General features: G+C 44.9%; 1 protein-coding gene across 1 annotated transcript in view; it reads left to right on the top strand.

The window, feature by feature from the left end:
- The window catches only part of LOC141102880 (sarcolemmal membrane-associated protein-like), a 96185-nt gene extending 85700 nt beyond the window's left edge, over window positions 1–10485 (top strand). Inside the window, exons 4-6 of the mRNA XM_073591911.1 lie at window positions 5046–5366; window positions 9422–9536; window positions 10443–10485. Coding sequence (XP_073448012.1) covers window positions 5046–5366; window positions 9422–9536; window positions 10443–10485 — 479 coding nt within the window. The remainder of the gene's footprint in view (window positions 1–5045; window positions 5367–9421; window positions 9537–10442) is intronic.
- Window positions 10486–19504: the final 9019 nt, after the last annotated feature.

Below are 19504 nucleotides of genomic sequence, written 5' to 3'. Positions count from 1 at the left end.
GCGTCACCCTGTGAATGAATACTTAAATTAGAATCTGTTTTCTTTCCTTGAAGGTCAAAGACCTAGCCCGACGCGATGGATGGAGATTGGGTCTGGCTGTGTATTCCAGCAGTATCCTGTGGCAGAAATGGCAAGTTTTTAAAAAACAAAACAAAAAAATGAAGAACCTGGGAAAGGAACACATATGGTTCACTTCAAGGGATGTCTTCTGAGTAGCAAATGCCTTGCCTGTTTCACCACTAGAGGGTGTATTGTAACATACCTGGTGTTTTCTTCTCATGCTCCATTTTTTCTGTGTCTGGCAGCGCTCCCTTTGGAGACAGCATTGCCCCTCATCCTGGTCTCCAGTTTTCCAAAGCCCTGGGACCACTCACCTCCTAGCCCATGGCATGCACCCTCCCCTCAGAGGCTGGTTCTTACGATGCGCCCCGCTCCACCATGGCACGCAGCCCCTCTCTCCCCCCGAGCTATCCCGATAGCTGACCCCCGCCTTGTCCGCACACGCGCGCGGGGTTCAGCTCTGGTAAAGGCCACCGTAGGATGCAGGGGGCGTGGCTTGGGCATGGCCGGCGTGCATGTAGCACAGCGCAGGCTCAGTGGCCTTAAAGTTTGTGATTTGGTAAGGAGTCTGGTGGCTGACGGAAGGACACAGAGTATGCTGGGGCATGTGGGCACTGTATAGGTGTGCATAAGGGCATTTAAAGGTATGCCTGCTGGGCATTAGGCTGAGCAGTGATAGTGGCATTCTTTTGCTGGACTACAGTTCAGCAGTGGATGCATATTGTGAGTACCTCTGCATTTTGTGCTTAGGCCTATGTCTTCCCGAAAGAAAGGTGAGAGAAATACAGCAGGGAGGAGTGCAAGGGCACCGTTGTCGGGATCTGAGAATCCTAGTCATGCTTCCACAGTACTATCCTTCCCTGAAAGGCCAGAGGCAACTGGCCAGTCTGAGCCATTAAGGCTGTCAGGCATAGTGGTTACATCCAACATTTCAGCCTCTGCATATGTTGCCAAGGACGATTTGGCTTCAACATTATCTGATTTGGAGGGAAAAATAGCCAACATGATCGCGTCTGTCTTCCAGTCTGGGAAAAAACATGAAAGGTCCCCTTCCGGACCCTCCAGTGTTGGAACAGGAATGGGCAGATAACTTTGGGTGACCGGGAAGAAGGACAGGCAGATGACTCCCCTTTTCTTCCTTGGGGTCTTTGAGGTTTTCACAGGACCCACATGCTTTCCCTTTACACCCACTGCTGGAGCAACTAATATATGCAGACTGGGATCACCCATAGAGGTATTTTGTTCCTCCTGGGAGATTTTCTCTTCTTTATCCCATGGAGGTAAAGTTCACTAAAAAGTGGAGTTTGCCAGCAGTGGATGCTGCTATTTCTTCTGTGAATAGACGTCTAACTTGTCCAGTGGACAATGTCCAGGTTTTCAAAGATCCAGCCGACAAGGCATTTGTGATAGGTAGTTGGGAAATTAGATGTGTTATTTATGTCCCTTGAAAACCCAAAGGTGCTACTTGGACTTTGTGCCCCTTTTATGCAGCTAAAAACTCTCATTCATGTGGTTCTTACTCAGGGGCAGAATGTATTTTGGCATGTAATTCCAATTATGCTGTGTCAGAAATATCTTCTAACTTTGTGCAAAAATATACATTTTCATTTTCTTGATTCTTTTGCTTGTGGCAAAAAAGAAATGCTCATCAAAAGACTCTATGCCTTTCTTTAAAATACCTTGGGGTGTCTGTTTTCCAAAATATGGTTATTTTGTGGATTTTCTATTATCCTGGCAATTTAGGGCCTTAGAAAATGTGACAGGAAATCCGGTAATTAGATGTGTAATTTATGCCCTTTGAAACCTTCAAGGTGCAACTTGGATTTTGAGGCTTTATGTGGATAGCCAGCAAAAAAGTCACAAACAAGGTATCCTCTACTCAGGAAAAGTAGCAGAATGGGGCTTTGTAGTCTTGCTCAACCTTTTTAGCGTAGAGGAACCCATGAAATAACTTTCCAGTCTCAGGGAACACATGATAATTCCTATCTACAGCTAACTCTACATTAGCATGATGGTCCCTGGGGTTAGGGGTTTGTCAATCCTTAAAAAACCAGCTCAAGCAGGTCATTAAAGGTGTCCCTGCTCAAGGGGAAGCCGCCCGCGAATTAGCCTTAGGGCCTTATGTTTTGCGGTGGATGCCCTTAAAGATTTTATTCAACATGTGTCACGCTTTTCCCTCTTATCTGTGCATATGCGCAGAATTCTCTGGTTGAAGCATTGGTCAGCTGAATTGCTGTGCAAAAAGATATTGGTAAGTTTTCCTTTTCATGGAGGACGGTTGTTCGGAGACGGCTTGGATAAGTATGTCCAAAAAATTTCAGGGGGTAAGAGTGCCCTTTTACTGGTTTAAAGAAGGAGTAGGCGTCTTTCATTTTAATGTCGTTCTTCCCCAGCGCCAGGTGCTACAGCCTCCAGGCAGTTTCGACGGCTTCCGCCGTTGGGTTCTAGAGGTAAGCATCAAGACCAAGCACAAGTCCAGAAGAAGTCCTGGGGGCAGAAGCTAACAAAACAGAGTCCTAAGGCCTCCTTATAAAGGGGTGCCCCCACTCGGTCGAATAGGGGGAAGGCTTCTTCAGTTTTCAGGAGCCTAGCGGGAAGAGATCCAAGACAGATGGGTCATCTCCACAGTATCTCTAGGATACAAGCTAGAGTTTCGACCAGTTTTCTAAGATCGAATGTTCCCAGAGATCCGTTAAAAAGGTCTTTATTCCAGGCACTGGACCGGTTGATGTCATAGGGTGTGATTACAGAAATTCCAACAGAGGAGCACGGCATGGATTTTTATTCAAATCTCTTTATGGTGCCAAAACCGAATGGAGATGTCAGACCCATTCTAGATCTCAAAGATCTAAATCAATTCCATCCACTCCTTTCGCATGGAGTCAATCCGGTCAGTCGTGTCCTCTCTGAAGGGGGCAGAATTTCTAGCATCGATAGACATCAAAGATGCATATCTGCATGTGCTAATCAGCCCCGCTCACCAGAAATTTCTGCGCTTTGAGATGGAACATTGCCATTTTTTAGTTTGTGGCCTTGCCCTTCGGGATAGCCACCGCCCCCCGGGTGTTCACAAAAATTCTGGCCCCCGTATTAGCAAGATTAAGGATCCAGGGTATATCAGTAATGGCATACCTAGACGATCTGCTTCTTATAGATCAGTCGGTTACACGGCTAGACCGCAGTGTGTTCAGCACGGTCAAGTTTTTGAAGCACCTGGGTTGGATTCTCAGCCTAGAAAATTTAGCTTGTGTAGTGTGGAAAATTGGCAGGCGGACTTCTTGAGCCTCCAGTAATTGTCCCTGGGGGAATGGTCCCTGCATCCCAAGGTTTTTCCAGCCATATGCCAAAAGTGGGGTACCCCAGACTTAGATCTGTTGGCGTCTAGGTTCAACAAGCAATTGGACAGCTTTCTGTCAAGGACAAGGGATCCTCTCGCATTCAGAACAGATGCGCTAGTGACCCCTTGGGATCAGTTTTCACTGATTTGTGCATTCCCCCAAGTTCAGCTGCTACTGCGGCTTCTATACAGGATCAAGGAGGAAGGGAAGCCGGTGATACTGGTAGCCCCAGCGTGGCCCAGAAGATCCTGGTATGCAGAGATCATAAGGCTGACAGTAGGGAAACCATGGACTCTTCAATCTCGTCCAGACTTGCTTTCGCAGGGTCCGGTGTTCCATCCTGCCTTACAATCGCTAAGTTTAACGATTTGGCTATTGAAACCCAAATTTTAAAGGATCGGGGGCTTTCGGGCTCAGTGGTGAGTACCTTGATTAATGCAAGGAAGCCGGCTTCTAGGGTCATTTATTATAGGATCTGGAGGTCCTATATTTCCTGCTGTGAAGCCAAAAGATGGCATCCTCAAAAGTATGTCATAGGAAGAATTCTTGCCTTCCTACAATTGGGGGGTGGAAATGAAGCTAGCCTTGAGTACCATCAAGTGTCAGTCCTCGACCACTTGCTTTGCATTCTTTGATCTGGGCCTTTATACAAGGGGTAACTCATATAACTCCACCAGTCAGGCCGCCCTTGTGCCCATGGGATTGGAATCTAGTATTATCGGTCTTGCAAAGACAACCCTTTGAGCCCATGTGCCATATTTCCTTGATCTTTTTGACAAGGAAGTTGTTTTTTTTGGTTGCAGTAAGCTCAGGAAGGAGAGTGTCAGAATTGGCAGCTTTTTCCTGTAAAGAGCCATACTTAATTATTCATAAAGACAAGGTGGTGTTGCGTCCTCAGCCAACCTTTCTGCCTAAGGTAGTGTCCAGTTTTCACTTGAACCAAGATGTGTCCCTGCCTTCTTTTTTCCCAGAACCTCGCTCTGCGGAAGAAAGATGGTTGCATTCTCCTGATGTGGTGAGAGCTGTCAGGATCTATCTGAAGGTGACAGCTCAGATGCGGAAGACTGATTCTTTGTTTGTGCTGCCAAAGGGGCCCAGAAAAGGGCAGGCAGCATCAAAATCGACTATTTCATAGTGGATTTGTCAGGTTATAATTCAGTTTTATGGATTGAAAATTAGAACGCACTCTACCAGGGGAGTGAGTGCTTCATGGGCAGCGCGTCACCAGGCTTCTATGGCTCAGATTTGCAAAGCCGCGACTTGGTCATCAGTACATACATTTACTAAATTTTACCAAATGGATGTAAGGCGACAGGAGGATGCCGCTTTTAAGCACAGTGTACTGTAGGCAGCAGTATAGGTCCTCCCGTCTGATGGCCGTATACCTTGATATGTGTCTCCCTCCCCTCAGGGGCATTGCTTTGGGACATCCCACATAGTAATTTCTATGGCTGCTCTGTGTCCCGTGATGTACTCAAAGAAAAGGATTTTACAGGTAAGCTGTATTAAAAATTCTATTTTTTTAGCACCTGTATTCTTGAGCAACTAAAAGGTGCAGATCATGCATTCCCACAGTTTGCTTTTCTGACACACAATATGGTGAGGGTTTAATATGATGATTAACGGTCACTATTTCTATTGATTCAGCTCAGTTGCATAGGTTACAGGAAGAGACTGAAATCCTGCGGGAACAGAAAGAAAATAAGATCTCCAGCACCCAGGAAGAGCTGATAAATGCCCAGGAAGAGATTGCCATCCTGAAACATGTTTCTGAACAGGTAGCCAATGAAAGAGAATGTGACATATGTGAGCTTCAGGGTGAACTGCAGGAGGTGCGCCTCGAACTGGAACACTGGAAGAAAACTGCCTCAGATTACAAGAAAGAAATGATCACTCTGCAAGCCGGTTTCCAGACCCAGTGCAAGGATTGGGAGGACCAGCAGAAGAGTGAATCGGCATGGTGGCAGAGTAAGTACTATCGATAATTCACACCCTAAGCCATCTCCACACAAAAACGCACATCCTAAAGGTAATTGTCGTCCTCCAAACTCCATTCTATCTTTCTGCCACTTTACCAGATAAATACTGACTTAGCTAGGATAAAAGAACAGAGGGGTCACTATGCCTTCAATTATTAACCCTAGTATGCTATGCATACTAGCTCATTATGCAAGTGTCTTGCAGGGTGTATTTTTTTTTTCAGAGGCTTTACTTCCTCTTTAAAGGAGAACCTAAAGGTAATTTATTGCAGCTTACCAGTTTTTAGATGTGGCTGGCTGCATTAGGTTTCAGACCAACAACATTTTCAGCAAGTACAGAAAATTTTGATATTGCCAAAAATGCAGTATCCTTGTTACTACTTGTGAAGTGACAGAAAAGACCATCTTCTTTCCTTTGTAAACTATCAATCCCATAAATCCCCTAGTAATGGCAATAAGCAAAGGTAGACATGTTTTGAATATATTGAGGGAGCTGTGGTTGCTACACGGCTGGACTGAAAAGGATTACTGCGCAATATGTACAGTAGGGACAGAAAGTATTCAGACCCCCTTAAATTTCTCACTCTTTGTTATATTGTAGCCATTTGCTAAAATCATTTTTTCCTCATTAATGTACACACAGCACCCCATATTGACAGAAAAACACAGAATTGTTGACATTTTTGCAGATTTATTAAAAAAAAAATGATATCACATGGTCCTAAGTATTCAGACCCTTTGCTGTGACACTCATATATTTAACTCTAAAGGTTTAACTTTAAGGTGCTGTCCATTTCTTCTGATCATCCTTGAGATGGTTCTACACCTTCATTTGAGTCCAGCTGTGTTGGATTATACTGATTGGACTTGCTTAGGTAAGCCACACACCTGTCTATATAAGACCTTACAGCTCACAGTGCATGTCAGAGCAAATGAGAATCATGAGGTCAAAGGAACTGCCTGAAGAGCTCAGAGACAGAGTTGTGTCAAGGCACAGATCTGGCCAAGGTTACAAAAAAATTTCTGTTGCACTCAAGGTTCCTAAGAGCACAGTGGCCTCCATAATCCATAAATGGAAGATGTTTGGGACGACCAGAACCCTTCCTAGAGTTGACTGTATGGCCAAACTGAGCTATCGGGGGAGAAGAGCCTTGGTGAGAGAGGTAAAGAAGAACCTAAAGATCACTGTGGCTGAGCTCCAGAGATGCAGTTGGGAGATGGGAGAAAGTTGTAGAAAGTCAACCATCACTGCAGCCCTCCACCAGTCGGGGCTTTATGGCAGAGTGGCCCGACGGAAGCCTCTCCTCAGTGCAAGACACATGAAAGCCCGGATGGAGTTTGCTAAAAAACACCTGAAGGACTCCAAGATGGTGAGAAATAAGATTCTCTGGTCTGATGAGACCAAGATAGAACTTTTTGGCCTTAATTCTAAGCGATATGTGTGGAGAAAACCAGGCACTGCTCATCACCTGTCCAATACAGTCCCAACACTGAAGCATGGTGGTGGCAGCATCATGCTGTGGGGGTGTTTTTCAGCTGCAGGGACAGGATGACTGGTTGGAATTGAGGGAAAGATGAATGTGGCCAAGTACAGGGATATCCTGGACGAAAACCATCTCCAGAGTGCTCGGGACCTCAGACTGGGCCAAAGGTTTAACTTCCAACAAGACAATGACCCTAAGCACACAGATAAAATAACGAAAGAGTGGCTTCACAACAACTCCGTGACTGTTCTTGAATGGCCCAGCCAGAGCCCTGACTTAAACCCAATTGAGCATCTCTGGAGAGACCTAAAAATGGTTGTCCACCAACGTTTACCATCCAACCTGGCAGAACTGGAGAGGATCTGCAAGGAGGAATGGCAGAGGATCCCCAAATCCAGGTGTGAAAAACTTGTTGCATCTTTCCCAGACTCATAGCTGTATTAGATCAAAAGGGTGCTTCTACTAAATACTGAGCAAAGGGTCTGAATACTTAGGACCATGTGATATTTCAGTTTTCATTTTTTTTCTTTTTTAATAAATCTGCAAAAATGTCAACAGTTCTGTGTTTTTCTGTCAATATGGTGTGCTGTGTGTACATTAATGAGGAACAAAAATGAATTTAAATGATTTTAGCAAATGGCTGCAATATAACAAAGAGTGAAAAATTTAAGGGTATACTTTCCGTCCCCACTGTATGTTATTCACCGAAATAGCTAAAAATTATGAAGGTAAAAAAAGCTGAAAAAAGTAAAACTAATGAGGACATATTTTCTAAGGACTAGTAAGATGAATTATGTAACATTTGTTTTTGGGTTTGGATGAAACATATAAAAAGTGCTGCGCAAATAAAAGTCCTTAAATAAAATAAATGTATAAAAATGGAGTGACAAAATCAGAAGACAAAGACCACCAGTGACAATTAAGCTGAGATCAATATCTGGATGGTGACAAATCCCTCCACCGGGCATGGATGGCCCCTCACCTCAGACATTCGACCTGAAACAGGTCACACCGCTTATAACCATAGATGGATCAATCTGTGTGGTTGTTGGTTCCTCCTTTACTTCACAGCACACGGTACAACAGCGGATGTTACATAAAAAACAAAGGGCAGACCATAGTGCACTCCGTGGCTACTTTATTAAATATATAAGGAAGGCAAATAAAACAGACACTTACAAAGACCGGCACTCCGATCCGAGTGCCGGCTGATAGGCGTGTGATCGTGTCTGCGACTGACCGCGGGTGACGTCATACGCTCCTTCCCCCGTTTGGGTTTGGATGCACTTTAAAGTTCATTGGTTTAAAGCGGAGTTCCACCCAAAAGTGGAACTTCCACTCATTTGTCTCCTCTTCCCCTCCGGTACCACAATTGGCACCTTTCGGGGGGGAGGGGGGAAAGGATACCTGTCTTTGACAGGTATCCTGTTCCCATTTCTAGGAGTCCAGGCCGTGGCCCGTGACATCACCGCGGGGCTCTCTCCTCCTCTTCCAGTCGCCGGGCCAGTAGGAGAGAGGAGCAGGGCCTTGCGCATGTGCAGTAGGGTTCCCGGCATGCAGCCGTAAAGCTACACTGCTGGGTACCCCTACCCGCAATGGCAGTGGCAGCACCCGACAGCTGATGGAAACATCAGCTGCGGTTCCGACATTGCAGGACTCCAGGACAGGTAAGTGTCCTATTTTTAAAAGCCAGCAGCTGCAGTATGTGTAGCTGCTGGCTTTTCTTTTTTTTTTTGGGTGGAACACCGCTTTAACGGTCCCTAGTGTGGGTTGAGTGCAGAGGCCCTTTAGGCTGCCTACAGAGAAAAAAAGGTCACCACACTCTGCTTGACCTGTCCCCTTGGCCACTGAAATGCCACCTAAATCTGTATATTTTGGATCCCATAAAGCCCAGGCCATTCCAAGCCCTTTCTTTTTTTTATTGAATTTTCTCATTTACGATACTGCACAAGCATTTACTTATCACTAAATTTTTGCTTGGAGATTCTCTATTAAAGTGATTGTAAGGTCTCTTTTATACTTACCTTATCTATGCAGTTGGTTTTGCACAGAACAGCCCCGATCCTCCTCTTCTCGGGTTCCTCTTTGCTGCTCCTGGCCCTTCCCTCCTGTCGAGTGCCCCATACACCAGGCAGCTTGCTATGCGGGCACCCAATCCGAGCTGCAGCTCCATGTGTCCATTCAGACACAGAACTGCCATTTGGCCCCACCCCCTCCCTCTCCTGAATGGCTAACTGACTTTGACAGCCGCGGGTGCCAGAATCTCGGATGGCCGAGGAACTTGGCCCAGGTAAGTATTAGGGGGTGCCGGGGAGGCTGCTACACACAGTAGGATTTTTATCTTCATGCATAGAATGAAAAACCTTCTGCCTTTACAACTCTGTTTTATGAAAAAATTGTGTTGGGTCTTTTGATGACAGTTGCTGCATTTTTGCATTGATTGAGATAGGGATTTCGTACTACGTATAAGAACTTGGCATTGTTAACCTTTATCATTAACCATAATGGAAAATTAGGGAGCATCCATCTTAGATAATGTATGTTTCCTTCTCTTCCAAAGCTGAACTTGAGGAGCTCAAACACAGTGTCTCTTCTCTGGAGACAGAATGCAAGGCTCTGCAGGAGAACAAAGTGCTGACTGAGGAATGCCAGAAGATCGAGGGCGAGCTTTGCAGGTAAGGGCAGAATATCACCCCATGGGCAGATCTAGAATATTAACATTTTAAATTGTATTTTTCTTTTTATTAAAAAACATACAAATAAAAACATATTTGTGCACCAGTGCCTCCATTATGGTTTTTAATGAAGAGTTGAGGGCACTCATACAGGCGCATTCCCGAATTGGGTTGATTTTGCATCTGAAGTCTCACATAGTGTGCCTCGGCCCCGCCCCCGCTCTCTCCTCACAGGATTTGACTGACAGCAACAAGAGCCAATGGCTCCCACTGCTGCCTCTGTTTCCTGTGTGAAGAGGGAGCAGCACTGCCGCAGATGGACATACATCACTGGATTGAAAGAAGAAGGATTTAAAGGGAGCGGGGGGGGGGGGGGGGGGTGATCATAAAAGTTTTTTTTTATCATAATGCAGAGAATGCATTAAAGTTAAACCCATGCCTTTTGAGCCACTTTAATCCAATTTAGTGTTCCTTAAATAAAAGCACTGAATGTAAAACATAATTGGTATAAATACACAGATCTGTCTTGCTATATTAGATTCATGTAATCCCCTGCACAGCAGACTGGAAGAGGAAATGCTAGAACTATGAGCCAGTCGGTCTAACTGCATCGCACAATGCTATTAATGCTGTCATAGGTCATTTTAGGAGCTTTCTGAATGTTGGAAAAGAGACATAATAAAGAAATGGAAGCTCTTCATTGTCTGATCAGTTAGCAGGCTTGGCACAGGTCGGTGACCAAAACGGATTGCTTGCCTACTGTGGTAGAAGCTTTGAAGTCTGATTTTCATAGAATGAAATGGGAATTTAACGGTATCTCAAAAAACCAAAAACATCAAGGTATTTTGTTACAGGAAAGTACAGTATAGATTTAAGTCATCTAAAACATTTCTTTAAAAATTTTAGCAAAAATGAAATTCATGTTACCCTTGAAGTTAATGGAGATTAATCCTATTCTTACTGTACATTTATGCAGAATACACAAGTGAGCTTTTCATGAGAGCCTGCTTTATGGCATCCAATATTCAGTTCCTTTGACTTCAACGATAACGCCATTATGAATTTAATATTTAATAAATATTTTTTGTTAAAAAGGATAATTTTATGGATTTGTATTTAAAGTGGTTGTTAAAGCAGAAGGTTTTTTTATCTTAATGCATTCTATGCATTAAGATAAAAAACCTTCTGTGTGTAGCAGCCTCCCTAACACTGAGCACCATCTCTATCCAGCGATGTGTACGATTGCCTCGGCAGCCTGGTTGGCTGGGACACGGTATTGCCGCCATTGGCTCCCGCTGTTGTCAATCAAAGTCATTTAGCCAATCAGGGGAGAGAGAGGGGGTGGGACTGAACCTCTCCTCCGTGTCTGAATGGACACACAGAGCTTCAGCTCTGTTCGGGTGCCCCCATAGCAAGCTGCTTGCTATGGGGGCACTCAAAAGGAGGGAGGGGCCAGGAGCGCCGGCTGGGGACCCGAGAAGAGGAAGATCCAATGCAAATTTCACAGAACAGGTAGTATAACATGTTTCTTATTTTTAAAGAGAATAAAACAAGCCTTTAGTATCACTTTAAATTTATTGGAATGTCTTAACCACTTGCATACTGGGCACTTAAACCCCCCTCCTGTCCAGACCAATTTTCAGCTTTCAGCGCTGATGCACTTTGATTGACAATTGCGCGGTCATACAACACTGTACCAAAATTACAGTTTTTTTCCCCACAAATAGAGCTTTCTTTTGGTGGTATTTGATCACCTCTGCAGTTTTTATTTTTTGTTAAAAAAATTTAAAAATACAGAATTAAAAAATTTTTTTTTATATATTTTTATATTTTGTTATAAAATTTTGCAAACAGGTAATTTTTCTCCTTCATTGATGTATGCTGATAAGGAGGCACCTTACTAGGATCTGTGATCACCCGAGTCTCAGAGACTCGGTGATCACAGCGCGCCTGCTGTAAAAATAAGAGATCTAGAAATTAACTGTATGAAAATACCAATAGTGGGATAGGTCTAGTACCTTCAGTGTCTAGTGAGGCCACATGCTTGGCTGTGCTTTCTAGCAGAGATGCCTGGGATAATTAGACTTTCTTTTAAAGCGGTAGTAAACCGCAAAAAAGAAATAAAAAAATAATCTTTGCATAATAACACATTATGAAAGGCTTACTTGAAAACAAAGCCCTCCAGCGGAGCTTAGTCACATCTCACCCGGGCTTCCATTTACACTCAGTCCTCCTTCTGGGTTCATGGGTTGTGGCCGCTTGATGCATGCGGGAGTTGCGACCACGGCACAGCTGTGTGTGGACGGCACGCCGCCCATTGAGAGTGCAGTGCGCATGTGCCGATGACATCATTGGCCCTACTAAAGTAAATATCTCCTAATTGACCTATGTTTAGGGGATATTTACTGTACCCAGAGGTAAGCCGCCTTATAGGCTTGCCTGTAGGTATAAACCATTATAAGGCCTGTGTATCCACTTTAACAAGAAGAACAGTATATACAGTATCTCACAAAAGTGAGTACACCCCTCACATTTTTGTAAATATTTTATTATATCTTTTCATGTAACAACACTGAAGAAATTACACTTTGCTACAATGTAAATTAGTGAGTGTACAGCTTGTATAACAGTGTAAATTTCCTGTCCCCTCAAAATAACTCAACACACAGTCATTAATATCTAAACCGCTGGCAATAAAAGTGAGTACACCCCTAAGTGAAAATGTCCAAATTGCGCCCAATTAGCCATTTTCCCTCCTGATGTCATGTGACTTGTTAGTATCACAAGGTCTCAGGTGTGAATGGGGAGAAGGAATGTTAAATTTGGTGTCATCGCTCTCACTCTCTCATACCGGTCACTGGAAATTCAACATGGCACCTCATGGCAAAGACCGCTCTGAGGATCTGAAAAAAAGAAATGTTGCTGTACATAAAAATGGCCTAGGCTATAAGAAGTTTGCCAAGACCCTGAAATTGAGCTGCAGCATGGTGGCCAAGACCATACAGCGATTTAACAGGATAGGTTCCACTCAGAACAGGCCTCACCATTGTCGACCAAAAAAGTTGAGTGCACGTGTTCAGTGTCATATCCAGAGGTTGTGTTTGGGAAATAGACGTATGAGTGCTGCCAGAATTGCTGCAGAGGTTGAAGGGGTGGGGGGTCAGTCTGTCAGTGCTCAGACCATACATCGCACACTGCCCACAAATTGGTCTGCATGGCTGTCGTCCCAGAAGGAAGCCTCTTCCAAAGATGATGCACAAGAAAGCCTGCAAACAGTTTGCTGAAGACAAGCAGACTAAGGACATGGATTACTGGAACCATGTCCTGTGGTCTGATGAGACCAAGATAAACGTATTTAGTTCAAGCTTGTGTGGCGTCAACCAGGTGAGGAGTACAAAGACAAGTGTGTCTTGCCTACAGTTAAGAATGGTGGTGGGAGTTGCATGAGTGGTCTGGGGTTGCATGAGTGCTGCCGGCACTTTGGAGCTACAGTTCATTGAGGGAACCATGAATGACAACATGTACTGTGACATACTGAAGCAGAGCATTATCCCCTCCCTACGGAGACTGGGCCGCAGGGCAGTATTCCAACATGACAATGACCGCAAACACACCTCCAAGATGACCATTGCCTTGCTAAAGAAGCTGAGGGTAAAGGTGATGGACTGGCCAAGCATGTCTCCAGACCTAAACCCTATTGAACATCTGTGGGGCTTCCTCAAACAGAAGGTGGAGGAGCGTAAGGTCTCTAACATCCACCAGCTCCGTGATGTCATCATGGAGGCGTGGAAGAGGACTCCAGTGGCAACCTGTGAAGCTCTGGTGAACTCCATGCCCAAGAGGGTTAAGGCAGTGCTGAAAAATAATGGTGGCCACACAAAATAGTGACACTTTGGGCCCAATTTGGACATTTTCACTTAGGGGTGTACTCACTTTTGTTGCCAGCGGTTTAGACATTAATGGCTGTGTGTTGAGTTATTTTGAGGGGGCAGCAAAATGACAGTGTTATATAAGCTGTACACTCACTACTTTACATTGTAGCAAAGTTTAATTTCTTCAGTGTTGTCACATCAAAAGATAGAATAAAATATTTACAAAAATGTGAGGTGTGTACTCACATGTGAGATACTGTATATGTATATATATATATATAAGTTTATAAGTTTATATTTTTATTCAATAATGTATGATTTCTTGGCCATTTTTCAGAGGATATGAATGATAACACAAAAACTTTTCTTTCACTCATGGTTAGTGTTTGGCTGAAGCCATTTATTAACTGTGTTTACTTTTTTAAAATCATAATGGCAACAGAAACTACCCAAAAGACCCTGATCAAAAGTTTAATACTGTGTATTGCCCCCTTTAACATCAATGACAGCTTGAAGTCTTTTGTGGGATTTGTGGATGAGGCTCTTTATCTTCTTAGATAGTAAAGCTGCTCATTCCTCTTGGCAAAAAGTCTCCAGTTCCTGTAAATTCTTGGGCTGTCTTGCATGAACTGCACGTTTGAGATCTCCCCAGAGTGGTTCAATGATATTGAGGTCAGGAGACTGAGATGGCCACTCCAGAACCTTCAATTTATTCTGCTGTAGCCAATGACAGGTCGACTTGACCTTGTGTTTTGGATCCTTGTCATGTTGGAATGTCCAAGTATGTCCAATGCGCAGCTTCCTGGCTGATGAATGCAAATATTCCTCCAGTATTTTTTGATAACATACTGCATTCATCTTGCCAACAATTTTCACCAAATTTCCTGTGCCTTTTGTAACTCACACATCCCTAAAACATCAGCGATCCACCTCCATACCTTTCTCCATGGGCCTTGTTGACTTCTCTCCAAATGTAGCATTTATGGTTGTGGCCAAAAACCTAAATTTCTTTATTGTACATCACAGGACACAGAGCCTCAGTATTCACTGATGGGTTATATAGGCACAACTAGGTGATGGACACTGGCACACCCTAGACAGGAAGTTTAGCCCCCTATATAACCCCTCCCCTAACTGGGAGTACCTCAGTTTTTTTGCCAGTGTCTTAGGTGTTGGTCATGAGTAAAGGTGTGCTGTGCTGAGCTCCGCTGGAATATTCCTTACTGGGGCAAGCCATGCAACTGGATCCATTCAAAGTGCTTTTTCTAGGCCGAATTGAATGGTACCCGGGCCTCGTGCCTGAAGAAACGAGGTTCTGCCTGTAATGCTTCTCTTTTTAGAAAGCTGGACCCTGGTATCCAGTATTTGTTTTTTCAGCCATATTCCTGGGGAGGTGCTTTACAGGCCCAGAGCTAGGATCCACCTTTTTTAAAGGAGGCCCTAGTCCCTGAAGGTTTTTTCAAACGGAGCCCACCTTGAGAGGTGAAGATTGGGTCTGTTACCACAGAAACCTGCAGCTGGATAAGGTAAGGGAGATTCCTAAGGAATTTTTCTAGTTTCTTATGGTCTTTAATGTTGCTATGCCTAAAGTCGCCACCGGGGGCTGTCAAGAGCACGTACCTTCCATGCTTGTCTTTCTCGTCTCTGTGATCATGCTGCACGCTCCTCCGAGCCCAGGCTTCAGGTAGGATGTGGGATGGGGGGCTGTTTTCTCTCAGAGAATGTCTCCCCACAGCTCTAATCTAAGGGCAGTCAGCTGTTCCCACTCCACCTTCCGCCATCGCCATTACGGTGGTTTTTCATCCACCTATCCTCCGCTCTCCTCCGCCCCAGCCCCCCTCCATGTGAAAAAGGGGTCGGAGTGTGGAGTGTGGCGTCTGGCGTGGGTTGACGCCCACAACGAGGGCTAATTGAGGCTATATTGCTCAGCAGTACGTGCATTTCTGGTTGTACCTCGGCATTTGTGCTTGCCACTATGGGCAGAAGAGGTATGGGTACCCTGAGAAATAGGGGCTCAAGGGGATCTCCCTCAGGCTCTGAGGACCGCCTCTCTGCAGCACCATCTCCCCCTGAAGTACCTAGGGAGGCTGGTCAGGATGAGCTGTCGGGGTCAGGGGCTGCTGCTGGGACTTCAGCCCCTGTATTCATCACTCAGGAGGTTTTTTTCCTCAACCATAAGTGGATTAGAGGAAAGATTAATGGCCATGATTACATCTTCACTAGGGGCAAGAAAGCGCATTAGATCCCCTTCTACCCAGGACCCTCAAACAGAGAAACTCTGGGAAAGGGGAGATGATTCCCCCTCTGGAGATAGTGATGAGGATGACTCCTCTTCCGGGGAATCTAGTGAGGAAGGTCCCTCTTCGGCTTCACAGGCTGAGAAATTGCTGGTGCAATCTCTTACTGAAAGGGTAGGCTCCACAGGTTACCCGTATCTGAGCCGCTTGAGAAACCAACATCTAGTTTGGGTTCACTTAAACCTCCTCAAGCTGCACATACTTTTCCTGTTCATTCCCTGCTGGAAAAGCTTATTTATTCTGAGTGGGATCACCCAGATAAACATTTTTTCCCTCCTTAAAAGTTTTCAACTCTTTATCCTATGGGGTATACCAGAAATTGACGCCGCTATCTCTTCTGTGAACAAAAATTTGACTTGTCCGGTTGACAACGCTCAAATGCTTAGGGATCCATCTGATAAAAAGATGGAATTCCTGTTGAAAAACGTTTTTGCCTTGGCAGGTTCAGTAGCTCAACCTGCAATGGTGGCAATTGGGGTATGCCAGTCCTTAAGAGATCACTTGAACAGGTGCTCAAGGTTTTCCCTGAACAGCAGGCCCAAGAATTAGCCGAGCTGCCAGCAGGCTTGTGTTTTGCGGTTGATGCAATCAGAGATTCTATCCTTCAGACCTCTCGTCTTACGCTTGGGCTGGTACATATGCGTAGAATCTTGTGGCTGAAAAATTGGTCAGCCGAAACTCCATGAAAAGGGTTCCCTTTTCACGGTGATAGGCTGTTTGGGGATGACTTGGATAATTATATACAAAAGATATCAAGTGGGAAAAGTACCCTTTTGCCAGTTAAGAAACGGAGTAAACATCCTTCATTTAAAAGGACTCTTTCTCCAGCGCCTGGGGCAAATCTACAAGACAGAACACTAAAGCCTCTTTATGAAGGGGTGCCCCCGCTCGTTTGAGTGAGGGGAAGACTGCTAGAGTTCTCAGGGGTCTGGCAGGAGGAATTTCAGGACAGATGGGTGATCTCCACAATAACTCTAGGTTACAAACTAGAGTTCACAGAATTCCCGTCTTCTCGTTTCCTCAGATCAAATGTCCCCAAAGACCCAGAGAAAAAGAAGTCTCTCTCAGAGAAAAAGAAGTGCCAAAGCCAAGTGAAGACGTCAGACCCATCCTGGAACTCAAGGATCTAAATCAGTTTCTAAAGCTTCGATATTTTCGCATGGAATCAATCCGATCTGTAGTCTCCATCCTACAAGGAGGAGAACTTCTGGCATCAATAGACATCAAAGATGCTTACCTGCATGTACCTATTTTCCCCGCTCATCAGAAATATCTGCGTTTCAAAGTGGAAAATTGTCATTTCCAGTTTGAAGCTTTGCCTTTCGGTCTAGCTACTGCACCTCGGGTGTTTACAAAGGTCCTGGCTCCTCCTCTGGCCAGATTAAGGGCACAAGGTATAACGCTTGTAGCGTACCTGGATGACCTGCTCTTAATAGACCGGTCGGTAGCCCGTTTAGACCAAGGCTTGGTCACCACAGTGAGCTACCTGGAATATCTAGGTTGGGTTTTCAACCTAGAGAAGTCTTCTTTAAAACCAGTAAGAAGACTACAGTACTTGGGTCTAATCATAGATACAACTCAAAAAAGGGTGTTTTTATCCCAGGCAAAATCAGTGCAATAAAGGTGCTGGTTCAGGGCAAACAAGAGTCCTTCTATTCGCCTTTGTATGAGATTGTTGGGAAAGACGGTGGCTTCGTTCGAAGCGGTTCCCTATGCCCAGTTTCATTCAAGACTGTTACAAAACAGTATCATTTCTGCCTGGAACAAGAAGGTCCAGGCACTGGATTTTCCAATGCACTTATCTCCAATAGTGCGCCAAAGTCTCAGTGGGTGGTACCCGAGGATCTGTGGAAAGGGAAATCCTTTCTGCCAGTCACCTGGAAGGTGGTAACAACAGATGCCAGCCTTTCAGGTTGGGGAGCCGTTCTGGCAGAGGATACTGTCCACGGGAAATGGTCCAGGACCGAGAAGACCTTAACCATCAATATTCTGGAGATTCATGCGGCGTACCTGGCTCTAAAAACCTGGACATTCAAGTTGCAGGGTTGTCCTGTCAGGGTCCAATCCGACAATGCCACAGCAGTGGCTTATATCAATCACCAAGGGGGCACCAGGAGTCGTGCAGCCCAGAAAAAGGTAAACCATATCCTAATCTGGGCAGAAAAGCATGTGCTGTGCATATCGGCAATCTTCATTCCAGGGGTAGAGAATTGGCAGGCGGACTACTTAAGTCACCAGCAGTTGTTCCCAGGGGAATGGTCTCTTCACCCTGGCATCTTCCTGGCCATATGTCAAAGATGGGGGATCCCAGATGTAGATCTGTTTGTGTCCAGGTTCAACAACAAGATCGACAACTTTGTGTCAAGAACAAGGGATCCTCTTGCATGCGGGACGGATGCGTTGGTGACTCCATGGCGTTAGTTCTCACTGATTTATGCATTCCCTCCTATTCTGCTGCTGCCACGGCTTCTTCGCAGGATCAAGCAGGAAAAGAAGTTGGTGCTTCTAGTGGCCCCAGCTTGGCCCAGAAGATCTTGGTATGCAGAAATAGTAAAGATGGCAGTAGGGTCCCCATGGACACTACCACTACGTCCATACCTGCTATCGCAGGGACCAGTGTTCCATCCTACCTTACAAACGCTAAATTTAACGGTTTGGCTATTGAAACCCACATTCTGAAGAGTAGTGGGCTTTCAGGCCCAGTAACTTCTACCTTGAATAATGCAAGGAAGCCAGCTTCCAGAGTCATTTATTATAGAATCTGGAAGGCTTATGTCTCCTGGTGTGAATCCAGGGATTGGCATCCCAGGAAGTATGTTATAGGGAGAATCCTTGCCTTTCTTCAAATGGGGTTGGAGATGAAATTGGCCTTGAGTACTATCAAGGGCCAGGTTTCGGCCTTGTCTGTATTGTCCAGCCAATGACCTGTGAATAAAATGAGAGAAGAGAGAGCTGCAGCAGTTGGGCACAGAGCTGGATCGAGTGAGAACTTCAACATTTTTTACCTTAATGTAGGGAATGCATTAGGGTAAACCATGTCTTGGCTTTAGAATCACTTTAATTTTGCCTACTGTTCCAAAGCTTTAGCAACAACATGCTTTTTCATTAACTGCTTGCCGACCAGCCCCCGTCATTTTACTGCGGCAGGTCAGCATGATCCCGTGAGCCGTCGTAGCTATACATCGGCTTGTGGGATCGGGATATCAGGCGCACGCACGTCGGGGGTGCCAATGCTCGTGGCCAACAGTCGCGATGACCGCCAACCAGGCACCAGGCCGAGATAGCAGGCACGAGATGCAGAACACGGAAGTATGTGTGTAAACACACAAATCCCTGTTCTGCTCTGTGAGGAGTGACAGATCGTGTGTTCCTAATAGGTAGGAACCACGATCCATCACTTTCTCTAGTCAGTCCTCTCCTCCTTCAGTTAGAAACACGTAGCAGGGAACACAGTTAACCCCTTGATTGCCCTCTAGTGTTAACCCCTTCCCTGCCAGTGACATTTTTACAGTAATCAGTGCAATTTTTATAGCACTGATCGCTGAATAAATGCCAATGGTCCCAAAAATGTGTCAAAAGTGTCCGTTGTGTCCGCCATAATGTTGCAGTCTCAATAAAAATCGCAGATAGCCGCCATTACTAGTAAAAAAAATAATAATAATAAAAATGCTATAAATCTATCCCCTATTTTGTAGATGCTATAACTTTTGCGCAAACCAATCAATCGCTTATTGCGATTTTTTTTACCAAAAATATGTAGAAGAATACCTAAACTGAGAAAATTCGCTTTTTTTAAAAA

This window comes from Aquarana catesbeiana, linkage group LG07 (genome assembly GCF_042186555.1).
Source record: "Aquarana catesbeiana isolate 2022-GZ linkage group LG07, ASM4218655v1, whole genome shotgun sequence".
NCBI lineage: Eukaryota > Metazoa > Chordata > Amphibia > Anura > Ranidae > Aquarana > Aquarana catesbeiana.
The sequence above is the reverse complement of the archived record's forward strand: the minus strand, read 5'-3'. Positions and strand labels throughout refer to the sequence as shown.